The sequence below is a fragment of the Bos javanicus genome, chromosome 6 (genome assembly GCF_032452875.1).
Source record: "Bos javanicus breed banteng chromosome 6, ARS-OSU_banteng_1.0, whole genome shotgun sequence".
NCBI lineage: Eukaryota > Metazoa > Chordata > Mammalia > Artiodactyla > Bovidae > Bos > Bos javanicus.
The window spans coordinates 83,504,736-83,525,813 of NC_083873.1; the positions used below are offsets into that span (position 1 = coordinate 83,504,736).

The window sequence follows — 21,078 nt, forward strand, 5'->3', positions numbered from 1 at the left end:
CCAGGCTTCCCTATCCCTGGGATTCTCCAGGCAAGAACACTGGAGTGGGTTGCCATTTCCTTCTCCAATGCATGAAAGTGAAAACTGAAAGTGAAGTCGCTCAGTCGTGTCCGACTCTTCGCAACCCCATGGACTGTAGCCTACCAAGCTCCTCCATCCATGGGATTTTCCAGGCAAGAGTACTGGAGTGGGGTGCCATTAGAAGTGACTAACTGGGAGTAATTACCTAAAGGCAGCTTATGACGTAGGGAAGTGAAATGAAAGTCGCTCAGGGGTGTCCAACTCTTTGCAATCCCATGTCCATGGAATTCTCCAGGCCAGAATACTAGAGTAGGAAGCCTTTTCCTTCTCCAGGGGATCCTCCCAACCCAGGGATCAAAACCTGGTCTCCTGCACTGCAGGCGGATTCTTCACCAGCTGAGCCACAAGGGAAGCCCAAGAATACTGAAGTGGGTAGTCTATCCTTTCTCCAGCGGATCTTCCCAAGCCAGGAATAGAACTGGGGTCTCCTGCATTGCAGGTGGATTCTTTACCAACTGAGCTATCAGGTAGTTAATCATAGCTTTTGTTGAAAATCCTTAAAGAACTGAAACTGTTTTCTTTGATATCTCTACCCAGCCTCCTGACAAACAGTACTGTTCAGAGGAACGTAGGCTCACCTCTTTGGTAGCTGCCAACTACTTAGCTTACTGCAAATACATGAAAACAAGATACATTATTCCTAGATTGTATAAATCTCTTCTCTCCTATCTCCCTTACAAATCCCATGTTTTGTTTCTTGACTCAGTCTACCAGCTTATTTTTATCATTTGTGAGGATAAAACTGCAACATAACTAAAGAGCATGCAAAATTCTGAGTATTCTTTGATAATTTATTTTTGGAGTTTCTAGTCTCCCTCCAGGTCCTACCATCAGTCAAAACAAAACAAAACAAAAGGATTGTTAGAGAATACTATAAACAACTGTATACCAACAAATTAGATAACTAGAGTGAAATGGACAAATTCCTAGAAACACAAGAATTGCCAACACTGATTCAATAAAAAAAATAATCAATTTCAAAAGACTTAGAGAATAAATCAGTAGAAAGAAAACTGCCCAGATGATTTCACCACTGAATTCTACCACCATTCAAAGACTTAACATGACTTCTTCACAAACTCTTTCAAAAAAACAGAAAAGCACTTCCCAACTCATTTTATGAAGTCATTGTTATCCAGATACCAAAGGTGCACAAAGAAATCACAAGAAAACTACAGACCAAAAGAAAACAAAACCCCTCAACAAAATACTAGCAACATAAAAACAGAATTATGTGTCATGATCAAATAGGATTTATACCAGAGATGCATGTTGGGTTTAAGCCAAAAATCAATTAATGTAGTACATTTTATCAATAATAAAAAAAAAAACTATCACATGGTCACCTCAATATACTGATGCCAAAAAAAGCATTTGACAAAACACATTTTTTCACTATAAAAAACACTCAACAAACTAGGAATAAAAAGGAACTTCCTCAACCTGATAAAAGGACATCTACAAAAACCCCACAGCTAATAACATATGGAATGGTGAAAGACTGGCTGCGTTCCTGTTAAGATTAAGAACAAGACAAAGTCGTCTACCATGCCACTCTTACTGAGCCCAGTATTAAAGACTTTAGCCAGAGCTATAATGCAAGAAAAGGCATCCAGATTGGAAAACAAAAGTAAAACTATCACTATTCACAAATGACATTCATGATCTTTTACTTAGAAAGTCCTATAAAATCTATTTTTAAAAGCTATCAGAACTAATACATGAGTTCAACAAGATTGAAGGATAAAGATCAACATAAAAATATCAATTTTATTTCTATACATTTGCACTGATCAATCCAAAAGTAATATTTAAAAAGCAATTCCATTCACAACAGCATCAAAAGGGATACTTAGGAATGAAATTAACAACAGAAAATATAACATATTACAAAAACACTGTTGAGAGAAATTAAAAAAGATCTAACTAATAGGAAAAACAACCCTGTTCATGGATCAATAGACACTGTTAAGACAGCAATATTCCTTAAACCAAAAGATTCAAAGCAATCTATATCAGAATTCTGACATCTTTGCAGAAATTGACATGCTGATTCTAAAACTTATATAGAATTGCAAGACTCAGAATAGCCAAAATATTCCTAAAAAGAAAACTCACACTTCCCGATTTCAAAACTTAACCTCTAACCAATGATTATCAAAACAGTGTAGTTCTAGAACAACTGATATGTAGACAACGGAATAAAATTGAAAACTCAGAAATAAGCCCATACATCTATGATCAGTTGATCTACAAAAAGGGTTCTAAGACTATTCAATAGGAGAAAAATGTCTTTTCAACAAACAGTTATGGGACAACTGAATAGTTTCATGCAAAAGAACAGGGTTGGACTCTTTACAGCATGTAGAAAACTTAACTCAAAGTGGATCAAAGAATTAAATTTAAGAGCTAAAACTACAAAACTCTTTAAAAAAAAAGGGGGGGGGGGTAAATCTTCATGAACTTGAATTGGACAAAGAATTCGTAGATATGACACCAAAATACCAATAGCAACAAAAGCAACCAGACAAAATAGATAAGTGGGACTTTATCAAAATTAAAAACTTTTGTGCTTCTGGTAGTAGGAAAGCTTCTGTGTGTGTGTGTGTGTGTGTGTAGTATGTATAATATATATATTTTAGAAAATTTATGAATTTTTGCCAAACCAAAAAAATTTATGACATTTTGATTCCACTTGTTTGACTTAGTATGAACAGAATGCTAGATTTCTAATTTGTATTCACTCAAAACTTTGATATAGTTCCATGTATTTTGGCATCTAGTATTACTGCTAAAAGTCTAGAAAATTTATTATCTTAGTGATTTGAAAAAAATTTTGAATGAGGATGGAAACTTCTAATCTAATTCTGAGAATATAAAGAAATACTATGTTGTTAAAAAAAACAGGAAATTAACAAGTGATACAGTATTATTAACTAAAGTACAGATTTTGTTCAAATCCAAAACTTTCTGCTACTGCCCATTATTTGTTTTCATACCTTATTCAAGGCTCCACACTGTATTTAATTGCACTGAGTAGCTTCAGCTGCATGCAACAAATTCTGGTAAAATCTCTTTTTTTATGCTATTACAAATATTTCCTAATTTTCCTTGTTATGGCCTTTTAGATACACTCATCATTTAAAAGTGGACATTTAATTTCCAAATACATGGGATTCTGTATAAAGTATGAATGAATGAAAGTCACTCAGTTGTGTCCAACTCTTTGCGACCCCATGGACTATACAGTCCGCGGAATTTCCCAAGCCAGAACATTGGAGTGGGTAGCCTTTCCCTTCTCCAGGGGATCTTCCCAAACCAGGGATCAAACCCAGGTCTCCTGCATTGCAGGTGGATTCTTTACCAGCTGAGCCACATGGGAAGCCCACAAGGGAAGTTTAAGGTATCCTTAACATGAATTTCTTATTTTTATACTAATTTCCCATTCAAATGCTTTCTTCTCTCCAATCATCCTCTGTGTTTTTTTTCAGTCTAACTTCATTGAGGCTTTCAATGGCTAAGTTGAAGATCTCTCTTGGTTAAATGTCACACTGTACTTGTGACATCATACTTGAAGATATGTGGGTTATTTTCAAGTATCTTTTGATATTGATTTCTAACATAATTCCACAGGAATAAAAGAACAGACTGTATGATTTCAATCCTTCAGACCATGAAATTTTTGCACTGTTCAATTTTTGAACATCCCTGGATATGTTCCTGTATCTCCTAGTTTACAGCCTATAGGAACTTGAATAGAATTTATATCCTGCTGTTGTGTGAAAATTGCATAAATCTTAATTATGTTAAATTGGTTCACAGTGGTTTTCAGGTCTACTATATCCTTCTTCTCTGTATACTCATTCTATTAATTTTTGAGTTTTTATTGAAATGCCAACTAAAAATCTTAATTTATCTACTTAAAAAAATTATAATATATAGTGGAACTGTATGTAACCTTGTTCTATATTTTCTAAGTTTTCTGTAAATGTGTTAGCATACTTCCATAAATTAAAAAATTAAAATTAAAAAGAAAAAAACAACTTTCATGCTTCAAAGAACACCATGAAGAAAATGAGACAACCCAAAGGATGAGAGATTACCAAATATGACTTATTTGAAAAGAAACTTATATCTGGAATAAATAAAGATCTCTCAATACAATTCAGTTAAAAAAATGGCAATCCAATTAAAAATCCACAAAGGATCTTAGTCTTCACAGAATGCAAATAAAAATCACAATGAGATACAACTTCATACCTATTAGGATGGCTAGAATCAAAAAGCCAACAAATGTTGACAAAGATGTGGAGTCACTGAAGTCAACTACTGATAGGAATATGAAATAGTGCAGATGCTTTGGAAAATGATTCTGCAGTTCCTCAAAGGATTAATGTAAAGTTATCATATGACTCGGGCTTCTCTAGTGGCTCAGTGGTAAAGAATATGCCTGCAATGCAGGAGACTGAGTTTAATCCCTGGGTTGGGAAGATCCCCTGGAGAAGGAAATGACAACTCCTGGATTCTTGCTTTCTTGATGATGTTCTTTGAAGCACATTATGTTATATTTTGATTATCCATTCATCCATTGCTGGACATCTGGGAAACAACCTTTTGATTATTATGAATAATGCTGATAAAAACATCTGTGTACAAGTGAAAGTGCTGAGACATATGTTTATTGTTGTTTAGGTGCTAAGTCCCGTCTGACTCTATCGTGACCCCATGCATTATAGCCCACCAGGCTTCTCTGTCCACAGGACATGTCACATTAGGACGAGTAAAATATCAAGACAATTACATGTTTGATCTTCTACACGTAGTAAGTAGACTATACAAATGTCTCAAAGATCTTCCTTTCTATGAACCCAGATACCCAACAGGTATCCTAAGCAGATACTGTAATAACTATCAACTTTGGATGTTTCTAAATAGTCCCATTATGTGTAAGATAGGGATCAGATCAGATAAGTCACTCAGTCGTGTCCGACTCTTTGTGATCCCATGAATCGCAGCTCGCCAGGCCTCCCTGTCCATCATCAACTCCCGGAGTTCACTGAGACTCACGTCCATCGAGTCGGTGATGCCATCCAGCCATCTCATCCTCTGTCATCCCCTTCTCCTCTTGCCCCCAATCCCTCCCAGCATCAGTCTTTTCCAGTGAGTCAACTCTTCGCATGACGTGGCCAAAGTACTGGAGTTTCAGCTTCAGCATCATTCCTTCCAAAGAAATCCCAGGGCTGATAGCCTTCAGAATGGACTGGTTGGATCTCCTTGCAATCCAAGGGACTCTCAAGAGTCCTCTCCACCACCACACTTCAAAAGCATCAATTCTTTGGCGCTCAGACTTCTTCACAGTCCAACACTCACATCCATACATGACCACAGGAAAAACCATAGCCTTGATTAGACGAACCTTTGTTGGCAAAGTAATGTCTCTGCTTTTGAATATGCTATCTAGGTTGGTCATAACTTTCCTTCCAAGGAGTAAGCGTCTTTTAATTTCATGGCTGCAGTCACCATCTGCAGTGAATTGGAGCCCAGAAAAATAAAGTCTGACACTGTTTCCACTGTTTCCCCATCTATTTCCCATGAAGTGATGGGACCGGATGCCATGATCTTCGTTTTCTGAATGTTGAGCTTTAAGCCAGCTTTTTCACTCTCCACTTTCACTTTCATCAAGAGGCTTTTGAGTTCCTCTTCACTTTCTGTCATAAGGGTGGTGTCATCTGCATATCTGAGGTTACTGATATTTCTCCCAGCAATCTTGATTCCAGTTTGTGTTTCTTCCAGTCCAGCATTTCTCATGATGTACTCTGCATAGAAGTTAAATAAGCAGGGTGACAATATACAGCCTTGACGTACTCCTTTTCCTATTTGGAAATCAGTCTGTTGTTCCATGTCCAGTTTTAACTGTTGCTTCCTGACCTGCATACAAATTTCTCAAGAGGCAGGTCAGGTGGTCTGGTATTCCCACCTCTTTCAGAATTGTCCACAGTTTATTGTGATCCACAGAGTCAAAGGCTTTGGCATAAGTCAATAAAGCAGAAATAGAGTTTTTCTGGAACTCTCTTGCTTTTTCCATGATCCAGCGGATGTTGGCAATTTGATCTCTGGTTCCTCTGCCTTTTCTAAAACCAGCTTGAACATCACACAGTTCACATATTGCTGAAGCCTGGCTTGGAGAATTTTGAGCATTTCCTTACTAGCGTGTGAGGTGAGTGCAACTGTGCAGTAGTTTGAGCATTCTTTGGCATTGCCTTTCTCTGGGATTGGAATGAAAACTGACCTTTCCAGTCCTGTAGCCACTGCTGAGTTTTCCAAATTTGCTGGCATATTGAATGCAGCACTTGCACAGCATCATCTTTCAGAATTTGGAATAGCTCAACTGGAATTCTATCACCTCCACTAGCTTTGTTCATAGTGATGCTTTCTAGGCCCACTTGACTTCACATTCCAGGATGTCTGGCTCTAGCTCAGTGATTACACCATCGTGATTATCTGGGTGAAGATCTTTTTTGTACAGTTCTTCTGTGTATTCTTGCCATCTCTTTTTAATATTTTCTGCTTCTGTTAGGTCCATATCATTTCTGTCCTTTATCGAGCCCATCTTTGCATGAAATGTTCCTTTGGTATCTCTGATTTTCTTGAAGAGATCTCTAGTCTTTCCCATTCTGTTGTTTTCCTCTATTTCTTTGCATCGATCGCTGAAGAAGGCTTTCTTATCTCTTCTTGCTATTCTTTGGAACTCTGCATTCAGATGCTTATATCTTTCCTTTTCTCCTTTGCTTTTCGCTTCTCTTCTTTTCACAGCTATTGGTAAGGCCTCCCCAGACAGCCATTTTGCTTTTTTGCATTTCTTTTCCATGGGGATGGTCTTGATCCCTGTCTCCTGTACAATGTCACAAACCTCATTCCATGGTTCATCAGGCACTCTATCTATCAGATCTAGGCCCTTAAATCTATTCCTCACTTCTACTGTATCATCATAAGGGATTTGATTTAGGTCATAACTGAATGGTCCAGTGGTTTCCCCCACTTTCTTCAATTGAAGTCTGAATTTGGCAATAAGGAGTTCATGGTCTGAGCCACAGTCAGCTCCTGGTCTTGTTTTTGCTGACTGTATAGAGCTTCTCCATCTTTGGCTGCAAAGAATATAATCAATCTGATTTCGGTGCTGACCATCTGATGATCTCCATGCATAGAGTCTTCTCTTGTGTTGTTGGAAGAGGGTGTTTGTTATGACCAGTGCATTTTCTTGGCAAAACTCTATTAGTCTTTGCCCTGCTTCATTCCGTATTCCAAGGCCAAATTTGCCTGTTACTCCAGGTGTTTCTTGACTTCCTACTTTTGCATTCCAGTCCCCTATAATGAAAAGGACATCTGTTTTGGGTGTTAGTTTTAAAAGGTCTTGTAGGTCTTCATAGAACCGTTCAACTTCAGCTTCTTCAGCGTTACTGGTTGGGGCATAGACTTGGATTACTGTTATATTGAATGGTTTGCCTTGGAAATGAACAGAGATCATTCTGTCGTTTTTGAGAATGCATCCAAGTACTGCATTTCGGACTCTTCTGTTGACCGTGATGGCTACTCATTTCTTCTGAGGGATTCCTGCCCACAGTAGTAGATATAACGGTCATCTGAGTTAAACTCACCCATTCCAGTTCATTTCAGTTCGCTGATTCCTAGAATGTTGACATTCACTCTTGCCACCTCTTGTTTGACCACTTCCAATTTGCCTTGATTCATGGACCTAACATTCCAGGTTCCTATGCAATATTGCTCTTTACATCATTGAACCTTGTTTCTATCACCAGTCACATCCACAGCTGGGTATTGTTTTTGCTTTGGCTCCATCCCTTCATTCTTTCTGGAGTTATTTGTCCACTGATCTCCAGTAGCATATTGGGTACCTAGTGACCTGGGGAGTTTCTCTTTCAGTATCCTATCATTTTGCCTTTTCATACTGTTCATGGGTTCTCAAGGCAAGAATACTGAAGTGGTTTGCCATTCCCTTCTCCAGTGGACCACATTCTGTCAGATCTCTCCACCATGACCTGCCCATCTTGGGTTGCCCCATGGGCATGGCTTAGTTTCACTGAGTTAGACAAGGCTGTGGTCCTAGTGTGATTAGACTGACTAGTTTTCTGTGAGTATGGTTTCAGTGTGTCTGCCCTCTGATGCCCTCTTGCAACACCTACCGTCTTAATTGGGTTTCTCTTACCTTGGGCGTGGGGTATCTCTCTTCACGGCTGCTCCAGCAAAGCACAGCCATTGCTCCTTACTTTGGACGAGGGGTATCTCCTCACTGCCGCCCTTCCTGACCTTCAACGTGGGATAGCTCCTCTAGGCCCTCCTGCCTCCCTCGGCACCCAGGCCCCCAGGTGGTAAAGTTGACAGGCGACGAATTTGCTTCTGCGCCATCTTCTGTTGGATGCTGTCTGGCCAGTGGTTGGCCAGGGGCGGCGGACGGGAGGAGCTACCCCACGCCCCGACGCCTGAGGCCAGGGGCAGTGGCCGGGAGGACCAACCCCATGTCCGAGATAGGGATACTAGATCAAATTCAGAAACTCAACATAAGACTTTATTTTTATACCTTAGTATTTCTCTCAACCTGTAACTAAGGCTTATCTGCTTTGTTTAATAAAACAGTGATTTATTTACACATTCAAGTAAAAACTGGGCTAATAAAATACCTAGGTACACTTATTTATCATAAGTGTACCTTCTTTACATGTAAAAATAGAGCTAATACCTATCCTCTCAACCTCTCAAGATTCTTAACAAAAACCACATGATTTAAAGAATGTTGCTGCTAAGTCGCTTCAGTCGTGTCCAACTCTGTGCGACCCCATAGACAGCAGCCGACCAGACTCCCCCGTCCCTGGGATCCTCCAGGCAAGAATACTAGAGTGGGTTGTCATTTCCTTCTCCAATGCATGAAAGTGAAAAGTGAAAGTGAAGTCACTCAGCCGTGTCTGACTCCACCAGGCTCCTCTGTCCATGGGATTTGCCAGGCAAGATTACTGGAGTGGGTTGCCATTGCCTTCTTCCAATACAAAGAATAAGTTACTCTAAATATGAAGTCTGACATAAGACAGAGGGAGCACTGCAAATCATTGGGGGTAAACGTACAACTCAGTGAACTATTTATAGATAGTATGCACCATAATGTCATATAGTAATGTATTTTAGAGTATTCTAATCATGTATTCACTACATCCCCAGCACCTGCAATTTCTCATACATAATATGCATTAAGTATTTTTTAAATGAATGAATAAGCAAATGCTATATCAAAAAGCAAAAATGCCTAAGAGCAGTATTTACTAGGTTGTCAGGACTGATGAGAATTCATTGAAAGCATCTAGTGAACACTTGATAATAATAAGCACTAAAATATGTTAAATACTACCATCTTATTGGGAAAGGAATTAATGCATTCCCAATTACAAAAATTATATTAATCTCGCTTAAAAGAAAGCAACTTGGACTTCCCTAGTGGTCCAGTGATTAAGAATCAGTCTGCCAAAGCAGGGGACATAGGTTCAATCCCTGATCTGGCAAGATTCCACATGATGCAGGACAACTAAGACCTTGCACCAGAACTACTGAGCCTGCGTTGTAGAACCCAAAAGCCACAACTACTGAAGCCTGCTCATCCTAGACGAGGTGTTCTGCAACAAGAGAAGCCACCACAATGAGACATGTGTGCACGGCAACTAGAGAGTAGTTGTCCCTGTTTGCCGCAACTAGAAAAAGCCCACACACAGAGCTAAGACCCACCACAGCCAAAAATTAATTAATTAATTAATTAAAGAAAATAAAAAAGAAAGCAACTCAAATGATACACTCAAAAACAAGATGGGGACTTCCCTGGTGGTCCAGTGGTTAAGAATCCAACTTGCAATGCAGGGGACATGGGTTCAATCCCTGGTTGCAGCACTAATATCCCACATCTTGCAGAGTAACTAAGCCAAAGCACCATAACTACTGAGCCCACATGCCACACCTAGAAAGTCTGTACACCACAACTTTGATGTAAAGAAGATATGACAAAACACCCCCGTGCCACAACTAAGACCCAATGCAGCCAAATAAATAAATCTTTAAAAAAATTTAATGATCAAGATGATAAATTTTATGTCTTTATCACAATTTAAAAAAAGGGATTGTAAGCTGACAATGGCACCCCACTCCAGTACTCTTGCCTGGAAACTCCCATGGGTGGAGGAACCTGGTAGGCTGCAGTCCATGGGGTCGCTAAGAGTCTGACACAACTAAGCGACTTCACTTTCATGTTTCACTTTCATGCATTGGAGAAGGAAATGGCAACCCACTCCAGTGTTCTTGCCTGGAGAATCCCAGGGATGGGGGAGCCTGGTGGGCTGCCGTCTCTGGGGTTGCACAGAGTCGGACACGACTGAAGTGACTTAGCAGCAGTAGCAGCAGCAGCTGACAATAACACCTACCTTATTAAATTTATCATCATACCTCGTGTGCTATGTATTATTCCCCATTTTAATATGAGTAAACAAATTCAGAGTACTATTTAGCCTCCGGGGTCACCCAGCTAATGGCACACCATGGATTTACTACCAGGTCTGTCAGACTGTAGACTCCTTTATGCTAATACTGCTTTCTATAAATGATTAAATAACAGAGACATTTATTAAGTGTTGAACAAAAATAATTACTTTGTACATATAAGAGACATTACCCAGAAGGATTAGGATTTTTCTTCTTAGCCAGGTCTGCTTCATTGCTTCCCAATGATTCATTCTGGGAACCACCAGAATCTTTAGCACATGAAACCTTCTGTGCTTCTGAGCTGCCTTCATTAGCTCTCTTCTGCTTTTTATATGGAACAGCTTTTTTTCCAATATTCTTAGATGACTGCTTTGTTTTTTCAGCAGGTGGTTTTTGTCTACTGTTATGATACACTGACAGTTCATTTCTTACTGAAGAATTACTAGAAAAAGAACCTACAGGATTAAATGATAACGTAAAGTGAGCATACGTTTGATTATCTGGCTCACAAAAATATCAGTATTATTTATATTTTTCATATAAACATATACATGCACCCCAATCTCATAGTAATCTACATTTGTTTTCAAGTTAAATTCATAAACTATTCAGCTCTTCACTTTATAGATTGTTGTTGTTGTTGTTAGTCTCTAAGTCATGCCTGACTCTTCCCAAGATCAGGGTCTTTTCCAGTGAGTTGGCTCTTTGCACCAGGTGGCCTAGCATCAATGAATATTCGAGGTTGATTTCCTTTAGAACTGACAGGCCTGATCTGCTTGCAATTTACAGATACATGGACCAAATCTTTTAAAACGATCACAAATTTTCAAAACCATCCTCTTTGGCTCTGCCCACTATAATAACATCCTGGTATTTCCCCAAGGTCCCAGTTTCATCTTCTCACTCTCTGTGTACTTTTTTTGAAGGATCTATCTATACAGAACTTTAATTACTATCTATATTCTGATATAATTATTATCTACATGCTGATATCTATAATATTGACCTACCACTCTCCCCCAAATCTGCCACTCTAGTTTTATTTCCTATCTTAATGAAAAGTGTCACTACCTCAGATATATAAATCATCTGAGTCTCCTGCCCCCAACCACAAGCAATCCTAAATCCTATCACTATACTTTCTTTTGAATTGAAGTCGCTCAGCCATGTCCAATTCTTGTCACCCCATGGACTATAGCCCACCAGGTTCTTTCAGCCATGGGATTTTCCAGGCAAGAATACTGGAGTGGCTTGCCATTTCCTTCTCCAGGGGATCTTCCCAACCCAGGGATCGAACCTGGGTCTCCAACATTGAAGGGGAGATTCTTTACCGCTGGGCCACAAGGGAAGAATGGTTCTCAAATCCTTTTCTTTTAAGCTCTGCTGCTTGTCATTAGCAGGGACCTTTATCATTTCTTATCTGGATCCTTAAAACAGCCTCTAAACTGATATCCTTTCTCTACCCTTGCCATTCTTCAATCCATCCTTTACACTGTTTTAAGAATCATCCTTAGAAAACATAAGTTGAACCACTACAATCTGGTTAAAATTTTTTAGTGATTACCCATAGTTTAAGGATTAAGTTCAAATATGTTTGAGTCAAAGTGAGTGAAAAGTTGCTCAGTCGTGTTGGACTCTTTATGACCCTATGGACTGTAGCCCACCAGGCTCCCTCCATCCATGGAATTTTCTAGGCAAGAGTACTGGAGTGGGTTGCCATTTCCTTCTCCAGGGGATCATCCTGACCTGGGGATCAAACCCGGGTCTCCCGCATTGTGGTCAGATGCTTTACTGTCTGAGCCATCAGGGAATCCCCAAATATGTTTAATTCTAATTTATTACTACATCTAAGTGCTTTTTCATTAAGCGTAACTCAACACTCTTCTCCAAACAGACAAATCAAAAAAGGCAGCAGTACTGAACTATTTTCATTCTTCCAAAGCACTGATCTCAAATAGTAGTCCAGCATCACCTGGGAATCTGTTTGAAATGCAAATTCTCAGGCCTTAGCTCAGACCTACTAAATCAAAATTTTCAGAGTAAGATCCTGTAATTTATGTTTTAACAACTCCCCTAGGTAATTTTGACAAAACAATTTTAAAAGGTTAAACTCTCAGCACCAGATCTCTACACATACTTCTGCTTCAAACATTCCATCCTCTTTCCTCACCACAGCCAATCACTTAGCTTGCTCCTAATCATCCCATCTTCAGGAAGCCTTCCCTACACCCCAAGGCTAAATTAAGCAGCTCCTTCTCAGTCCTTTGATAATGTTTATCATACATCTTGATACATGCGAAGAGCCAACTCACTGGAAAAGACCCTGATGCTGTGAAAGAGGGCAGGAGGAGAAGGGGACAGAGGATGAAATGGTTGGATGGCATCATCAACTCAACAGACAGAAGTCTGAGCAAACTCTGGGAGACAGGGAAGGACAGGGAAGCCTGGTGTGTTGCAGTCCAGGGGGTCACAAAGAGTCAGACACGAATGAGCGACTGAACAACATACAGCTCATTGTTTATTTACCACTCTCTTCCAGCAGAATGACAATCATTTAGACCAAGACCTATCTTTATTTCCTAATGTCTAACAGCAGGGGCAGGATTGTGGTAAAGCAAGAGTAGCCTAGGGTGGTAGATAATTTTTCCCAGTTTTATTGACACACAACTGACAGATATCAGTTATATATCAATATATAACTGACATATATCATAACTGACCATGCAAGTTTAAGGTGCAAAACACAATAATCTTACATAGCATATATTGCAAAATAATTATCAGAGGGTACATCTTAAAAATTCTCATAAAGAAAAAAATAAAAATTCTAACTAGACTGTAAAATTTAAGAAGGTGGTTACTCCAAGTTGAGCTTCCCTGATAGGTCAGTTGGTAAAGAATCTGCAATACAGGACACCTGGGTTCATTCCCAGGTTGGGAAGATCCCCTGGAGAAGGGAAAGGCTACCCACTCCAGTATTCTGGCCTGGAGAATTCCATGGACTGTATAGTCCATGGGGTCACAAAGTGTCTGACACAACTGAGCAACTTTGACTTCACTTTACTCCAAGTCAGTCACACAGCCCTAAGATCAAGAGTCTTCTTAAATTTCCCATTCTAGGTTGCTCATTTGCCTGGCCCAGCCTAACACCATGGGCACACAATAAACGTTTCTTGCGTGAACTACAGGCTGATCAAGAGTAAAGAAATATGGGTTCTGTTGTTTCAAATCCTAGCACAAAGGTCTCTGACCTTAAGGGGAACGTATGCTGCTTTTCTATGCTTCAGACTTAGTTTGTTCTTCCATCAGATGAAGGAGTTTGGACCAGGTGATCTGTAAGCATTCCTCCACTTTTGTGACCACCTACTTGATCCCAGCATGTCTCAGGACTAATACATGTTTCAAGTCTTTTTTGGTAAATTATGGAGCTCAAGCATGCTTATCCCAGCTTTGTAAGATTTGTATTAATCCATATAATTACACATTCATTTACCATAGTACAGTTTCCAGCAACCTGAGGCAAAAAGATGAGTTCTCCAAAGCAGTAACAGTAGTATTTAACGTTTTAATACTAAATATATGCCATTTAATACTTATAACTTAATGAGGTAGAAGTAATGGTAGTCATATTTTAAAGAGTAAGAAACTAAACAAAGTAATCTACTCAAAGTTTACCTTCAACATTTATCCTCCCACCATCAACCCCACCAACCTACTTCTAAGTGTTGCCACGTACTCTGCCTTTACCTTTTCACATGATAATGTCCTTGCTTCAATCTAGAGCTAACCCTTTTATTCCGGGGTAGTCCAGACACATTCCTTGCCTACACAAGGACTGTGATCCAGTACCTTTCTACACGGTCATTTTAAAGAGCAGATGAGCTGATCTACTATCTTGCATATTAAAAAAGAGAGAGAGACCTTCTCTTGACCCCACATCTGCCATATCCCTTTTACTGTCTCTTTGGTCTCACTTCCAAACTCCCTTGAACCTACCTCAATCAGAGACATTTGGTCCCATCATTCTACAAAAATCAATTTTATCAAGGTGATAACAACCTCCATGTTGTCAAAATCACACTGTCAATTCTTAGCTCTCATCTAATTCATGCCATGAGCAGTATTTAAAATAGTTCCTCACCTCATCCAATATATCTATACTGCTGGTCTTCCTTCTATAGAATGTAAGTCATATAACGGCAGCAATTTTTCATTTTTGGTTTTATTTTTCCACAGTTGTATCCCTATACCTAGAATACTGTATAGATAAAGCTTCATGAATATTTTTATAATTAACTGATTTAATATTTCTATTGATGATCCAATTTAATTTTTTCCTCATGAGATTTTTCTCAAGCAAACAGGAATATAAATCAAACACAGAGTCTCTGTAGAATGAGTATGATTTAAATAAAATACTTACTTTGCTCTGATTTTACTACCCACCAATTAGATGGGCGTCTAGAAATTCTTCGACTTCTTGTGACAGTTGAAGTTAATTCTTCAGGTTCAATTTTGTTCTTCTTGGATCCACTTGAAAAATGCTTCTTTTTGCATTCCTTATCTTTTTTCTGATTCTTTTTATGAGGAACATTGGTGCTACCTTTCTTGCTTCCTAAAATAAAGAATAAAAATAAAAATCTACTGAACCAAAGAATATTCAGAAAACCACAGCCAATTAAAAAAACAAACAAACAAAAAAGACCTCTCAATTATAGAAACTTCTTAAATTTATCCTATGGACTTCTTTTTTCTTCTATTTTTTTAAAAGTCACACATTCTCAAAATCTACAACTTCCTCTCAGCTAAATGCAAACTTTGCACATTGCTTGATAAGCAACTCCTGAGTCAAAAAGAAAAGTATGGTATGTAAAGGAAAAATGAAATATATGACTCCTTCCACTACTTAAGAAAGTCCCACGTAAGAAAAGGTTAACCACTGCTTTTCTGTTTTAAAATAATTCATGACTTTAGTCAATCTAATTTATGGAAGAGAATACTTAAAGGAAGTTATCAATAAAGATATATTTCCTTCCTGAAGGGAAAAAGAACATATCTTTGAAAAGAATTTAAAGAGGAAAAAGAATTTAAAACAAGAATGAATATGGAAAGCAACAAAAAGTTAAAGGTGTCAATAGTAGTTTCATTTTACTACAAAAGCAGGTAGAGAAGAAAAGATCTAACAAAAGGGACAGATGCATTCTAGTTTTGTTTTTGAGACTGACAACCAGGAAGAAGGGGAAATGAGAAATACAGCATTGCATCTATAATAAAATGTGTACAACCACCAACATGAGTTTAACAATGGAAAAATTTTTTTTCAGAAAGAGAATTAAAACATTAGATGTTATATAATGAAAAATTTTCTTGACCACCAAGTCAATCAAGAAACCTGCATTTTTAAGTTTCTGACACAAATACTTCTATGAAATCCAAAGAAATTAAAATCATTATCAAGTAGGAAACTCATATAGTAAATAAACTGCATAAAAGTATATAAGATCAGGGGGAGTGGCCAGATGGCAGAATAGGAAGATCCTGAGCTCACTTCCTCCCACAGGCATACTAAAATTACAACTACTATTTACAGAGCAAATATTGATGAGAACAATTTGAAGGCTAGCAGAAAAGACCATCTACAACTAAAGACATAAAGAGCCACAAGACAGGTAGGAAAGGCAGAGATAAGAGACAATCAAGACCCAGGGTGGGAAACATACACACAGAAGAATAATTACAATTGCATGGTTCTCCTCAGGGAGCCACACAGGTCTGAGTCCCACACTGGGCTCCCCTGCTTAGGGTTCCTGCACCAGTAGACAAGCCCCCCTAAAGTTTGACTTTGAAGGCTAGTGAGGCTTACTTTCAGGAGAATCTGAGGGCTATAGCAAATACAGATGCCACTCTTAATAGGCAAAGGCAATGTAATTAAAATGGCAAAATCTCCAACACTCCAAGGCCCAAGGCAGAAGCAGTAGTTTGGAAGGAGCCTGGGTCAGAACCATTTGCTGATCTCGGAGAGCCTCCCAGAGAGGCAGGTAGTAAGTGGGGCTCACTGGGGACCCAGATGCTGGTTGCAGTCATTGTTCTACCACAAGGACACTGCTGTCAGCAACCACAATTTTGGATTTTTGGAATCTTCCATCTAGCTTACTAGAGCTTCCCAGTGGTCAGTGGTAAAGAACCCGCTTGCCAATGCAGGAGTCGTGGGTTCGACCCCTGGGACAGAAAGATCGCCTGGAGAAGGAAATGGTAACCATTATTGGCAACTCCAGTATTCTTGCCTGAGAAATCCCATGGGCAGAGGAGCCTGAAGGGCTGTAGTCCATAGGCTCAAAAAACAGTCAGATATGACATGGCAACTATTAATAAAACAACAACATCTAGCTTACTAATACCAGAACCCCCTCCACCCACCGGTAGGTCAGCATCAGTCCTAGGACAACCCAGGCCAAGAAGCCAACCCAGTTGGGACCCAGCCCTACTTATCAGTGGGCCAGCATTAGCCTCTGGGCCTCTGGAACCCCACGACCAACCATCAGGACTCATCCTACCCACCATCAGTCTGACACCAGCTCCAGGAATCCCAGGGCCTTGTAGCCATAAATCCCAGGATCCAGCTCTGCCCATGCGTGAATTTACACCACCTCCAAAACACCCTGTACCTCACAGCCACTGGTATAAGGAACAGGTCCTGCCCACAAGCAGGCAACATCAGCCCCAGGCCACAGCCTTGCCCACCAGCAGGCCAACACTAGCTCCCAGACCCCAGACACCACAACCAGCCACCCCAGGACCTGGCTGAGCCCACCAGCAGCAGCAGCCTCCACACTATGCAAAGCCAAAGAACTGAGTAGGGTACAAGCCTGCCTATCAGCACTTTAAGTCATCTTTATTACCTATAGCATATAACACTGGTATAGAAGCTCTCAAAGAGACTCCAAAATAACAAGTTCAGCTTAAAGCCTATATTTCACTAGGCAATGATATTGATAAAACTGCTACCAAGCATGAACAGTTTTAGATACTACCTAAATTTTGATACTTAAAATGTGGCTCACATCAACTACACTAGCATCACCCAGGATAGACTGTCTAGAACAGAATCTTGAGTCCCACCACAGACCCACTAAATATTTATTAATCAATATTTTAACAAGACCCTCAGTGAATTCAAATGCACATGCAAATACGAAAAACGCCATTCTCATTGCTTTAGTCATTCTCCCAGTTAAATCTGATTAGGAAGTAGAGGGATAGAGGATAAAATGAGTGAAATTCTGTCATGAAACCTTATAGCAACATCACTCTCTGATTCTATTTTCAGAAAGTTATAGGATTTGGCAATACTTTAAATTCAGAATGAAAAGAACTGATTGATACTGATAAAGAGAACTGATTTGTGCTTATAAAGGAGTAAAAGAAGACTATTTGCCTTAACTATATTGTTGTTGTTCAGTTGCTAAGTCATGTCCACCTCTTTGGGACCTCATGGGCTGCAGCACACCAGGCTTCCTTGTCCTTCGATATCTCCTGGAGTTTGCTCAAACTCATGTCCATTGAGTCAGTAATGCCATTCAACTATCTCATCCTCTGCCTCTCCTCCTGCCCTTAATCTTTGCCAGCATCAGGGTCTTTTACAATGAGCTGGCTACTGACATCAGGTAGCCAAAGTTTTAGAGCTTCAGCTTCAGAATCAGTCCCTCCAATGAATATTCAGGGCTGATTTCCTTTAAGACTGACTGGTTTGATCTCCTTGCTGTCCAAGGGACTCTCCAAGAATTTTTTCTAGCACCAGAGTTGAAAAGCATCAATTCTTTGGCGCTTAGCTTCTTTATGGTCCAACTCACATCCATACATGACTACTGGAAAAACCATAGATTTGACTAGATGGACCCTTGTCAGCAAAGTGATGTCTCTGCTTTATAATACACTTAAAATATGATTAAAATTTGTCATAGCTTTTCTTCCAAGGAACAAGTGTCTTTTTAATTCTGTGGCTCCACAGTGACTTGGGAGTCCAAGAAAATAAAATCTGCCACTATTTCCACTTTTGCCCCATCTATTTGCCATCAAAGTGATGGCACTGGATGCCATGATCTTAGTTTATTGAATGTTGAGTTTTAAGCCAGGTTTTTCACTCTCCTCTTTCACCCTCATCAAGAGTTTCTTTAGTTCCTCTTCACTTTCTGCCATTAGAGCGGTATCATCTGCATATCTGAGGTTGTTGGTATTTCTCCCAGCAATATTGATTCTAGCTTGGGATTCATCTAGCTTGGCATTTTGCATGATGTACTCTGCACATAAGTTAAAAAAGTACACTGACAGTATACAATTTTGACCCACTCCTTTCCCAACTTGGAACCAGTCCAAGGCTCTAGATGTGGTTCTAACTGTTGTTTCTTGACCTGCATACAGGTTTCTCAGGTAGCAGGTAAGATGGTCTGGTATTCCCATCTCTTTAAGAATTTTCCATTTTGCTGTGATCCATACTAAGGCTTTAGTGTAGTCAATGAAGCAGATATTTTTTCTGGAACTCCCTTGATTTTTCTATGTTCCAATTTGTTGTACAGTTGATCAGTTGTGTCTGACTCTTTGCAACCCCATGGACTGCAGCATGCCAGACTTCCTAGTCTTTCACCATCTCCTGGAACTTGCTCAACTTTATGTCCATTGAGTCAGCGATGCCATCCAACCATCTCATCCTCTGTCATCCCCTCCTCCTCCTGCCTTCAGTCTTTCCCAGCATCAGTCTTTTTCAATGAGTTGGCTCTTCTCATCAGGTAGCCCAAGTACTGGAGCATCAGCTTCAGCATGAGTCCTTCCAATGAATATTCAGGGTTATTTCCTTAGGATTGACTAATTTGATCTCCTGGCAGTCCAAGGGACTCTCAAGTCTTCAGCAGCACAGTTTGAAGGCATCAATTCTTCAGTGCTCAGCCTTTTTTATTGTTCATCTCTCACACTCATACATGACTACTGGAAAAACCATAGCTTTCATTACATGGACCTGGATGTTGGCAATTTATCTCTGGTTCTTCTGCCTTTACTAAATCCAGCTTGTGCAACAGAAGGTCTCGGATCACATACTGTTGAAGCCTAGCTTGAAGGATTTTGAGCATTACCTTGCTAGTATGTGCTGCTGCTGCTGCTGCTGAGTCGCTTCAGGTGTGTCCCGACTCTGTGCGACCCCACAGACGGCAGCCCACCAGGCTCCCCCGTCCCTGGGATTCTCCAGGCAAGAACACTGGAGTGGGTTGCCATTTCCTTCTCCAATGTATGAACGTGAAAAGTGAAAGTGAAGTCGCCTAGTCATGTCCGACTCTTTGCAACCCCATGGGCTAGTATGTGAAATGAGCACAATTCCATGGCAGTGTAAACATTCTTTGGTATTGCCTTTCTTTGAGATTGGAATGAAATCTGATCTCTTCCAGTCCTGTGGCCATTGCTGATTTTCCAAATTTGATGGCATACCGAGTGCAGCACTTTATCATCATCATCTTTTAGCAACTAAAATAGCTCAGCTGGAATTCCATCACCTCCACTAGCTTTGTTCATAATAATGCTTCCTAAGGCCCACTTGACTTCACTTGACTCCACATTCCAAGATATCTGGCCCTAGGTGAGTGACCACACCATCATGGTTTTCCAGGTCATTGAGACCTTTTTTGTATAGTTCTTCTGTGTATTCTTGCCACTTCTTCTTAATCTCTTCTCCTTATGTTTGGTCCTTGCCACTTCTGTATTTACACTGTTCGGTAATTATACTGGATCAGGCACAAAAATTTTTATTAAAAAAAAAAATAGAATCTACTGTACCAATATTGTGCTTAATAAGGGTATCAACCAATACTTTCAAGATGATGAGAACAGGAAACACTACAAGCTACCACAAAGCAAAAACTTGTAAATAAATAACATCTTTTAGGGAGTAGGTATAGAAAATAATAAAGAGTCAATTTACGAAACACCAAAGCAAGAATGAGAACTTTCAACATAGCTGCCACTATAAGTTTGAAAAATTATTTGCACAACAGCATGAATTTTCACTGATGAGCATAATTTTCCAGCACCCAAGATTTCCATCCACGTCTCTCTTCTCTAACTCCTTTTATTTATGTCTTTCCTTCTTGTTTTTCCCTTATGCGTCTCAAAAATACCCTCAGGAACTGCTTCAATAAATGAGAGGTGCTCATGATGACAGAGATTACTGTCCAATTTCATTGAACTGATTCAAAAAAAGAAAAAACACCAATGTGAACAATGATTTAAAGCAAAAGAATATGAAGAGGAAAATGCTACCATCAAAGATTTATTCAGACAATGATACAAAAAAAAAAAAAAAAAAATCACACAAAGTAAAAAAGAAACCAATTAAGAACACCATTTTGGAATCCACCTACAGATCAATAAAGATTAGAGAATGAATGCAATAAAAAGGAACGTATATAGAACATTAAGCTGATA

General features: G+C 39.4%; 1 protein-coding gene across 3 annotated transcripts in view; it reads right to left on the reverse strand.

Annotated features, from left to right (window-relative positions):
- Positions 1-21,078, reverse strand: part of CENPC (centromere protein C) — a 94,287-nt gene that overhangs the window by 29,894 nt on the left and 43,315 nt on the right. For all 3 annotated transcript variants that reach the window (XM_061420315.1, XM_061420317.1, XM_061420316.1), the window contains exons 9-10: positions 15,035-15,226; positions 10,802-11,066 (exon numbers count right to left, since the gene is read on the reverse strand). In XM_061420315.1, coding sequence (XP_061276299.1) covers positions 10,802-11,066; positions 15,035-15,226 — 457 coding nt within the window. The remainder of the gene's footprint in view (positions 1-10,801; positions 11,067-15,034; positions 15,227-21,078) is intronic.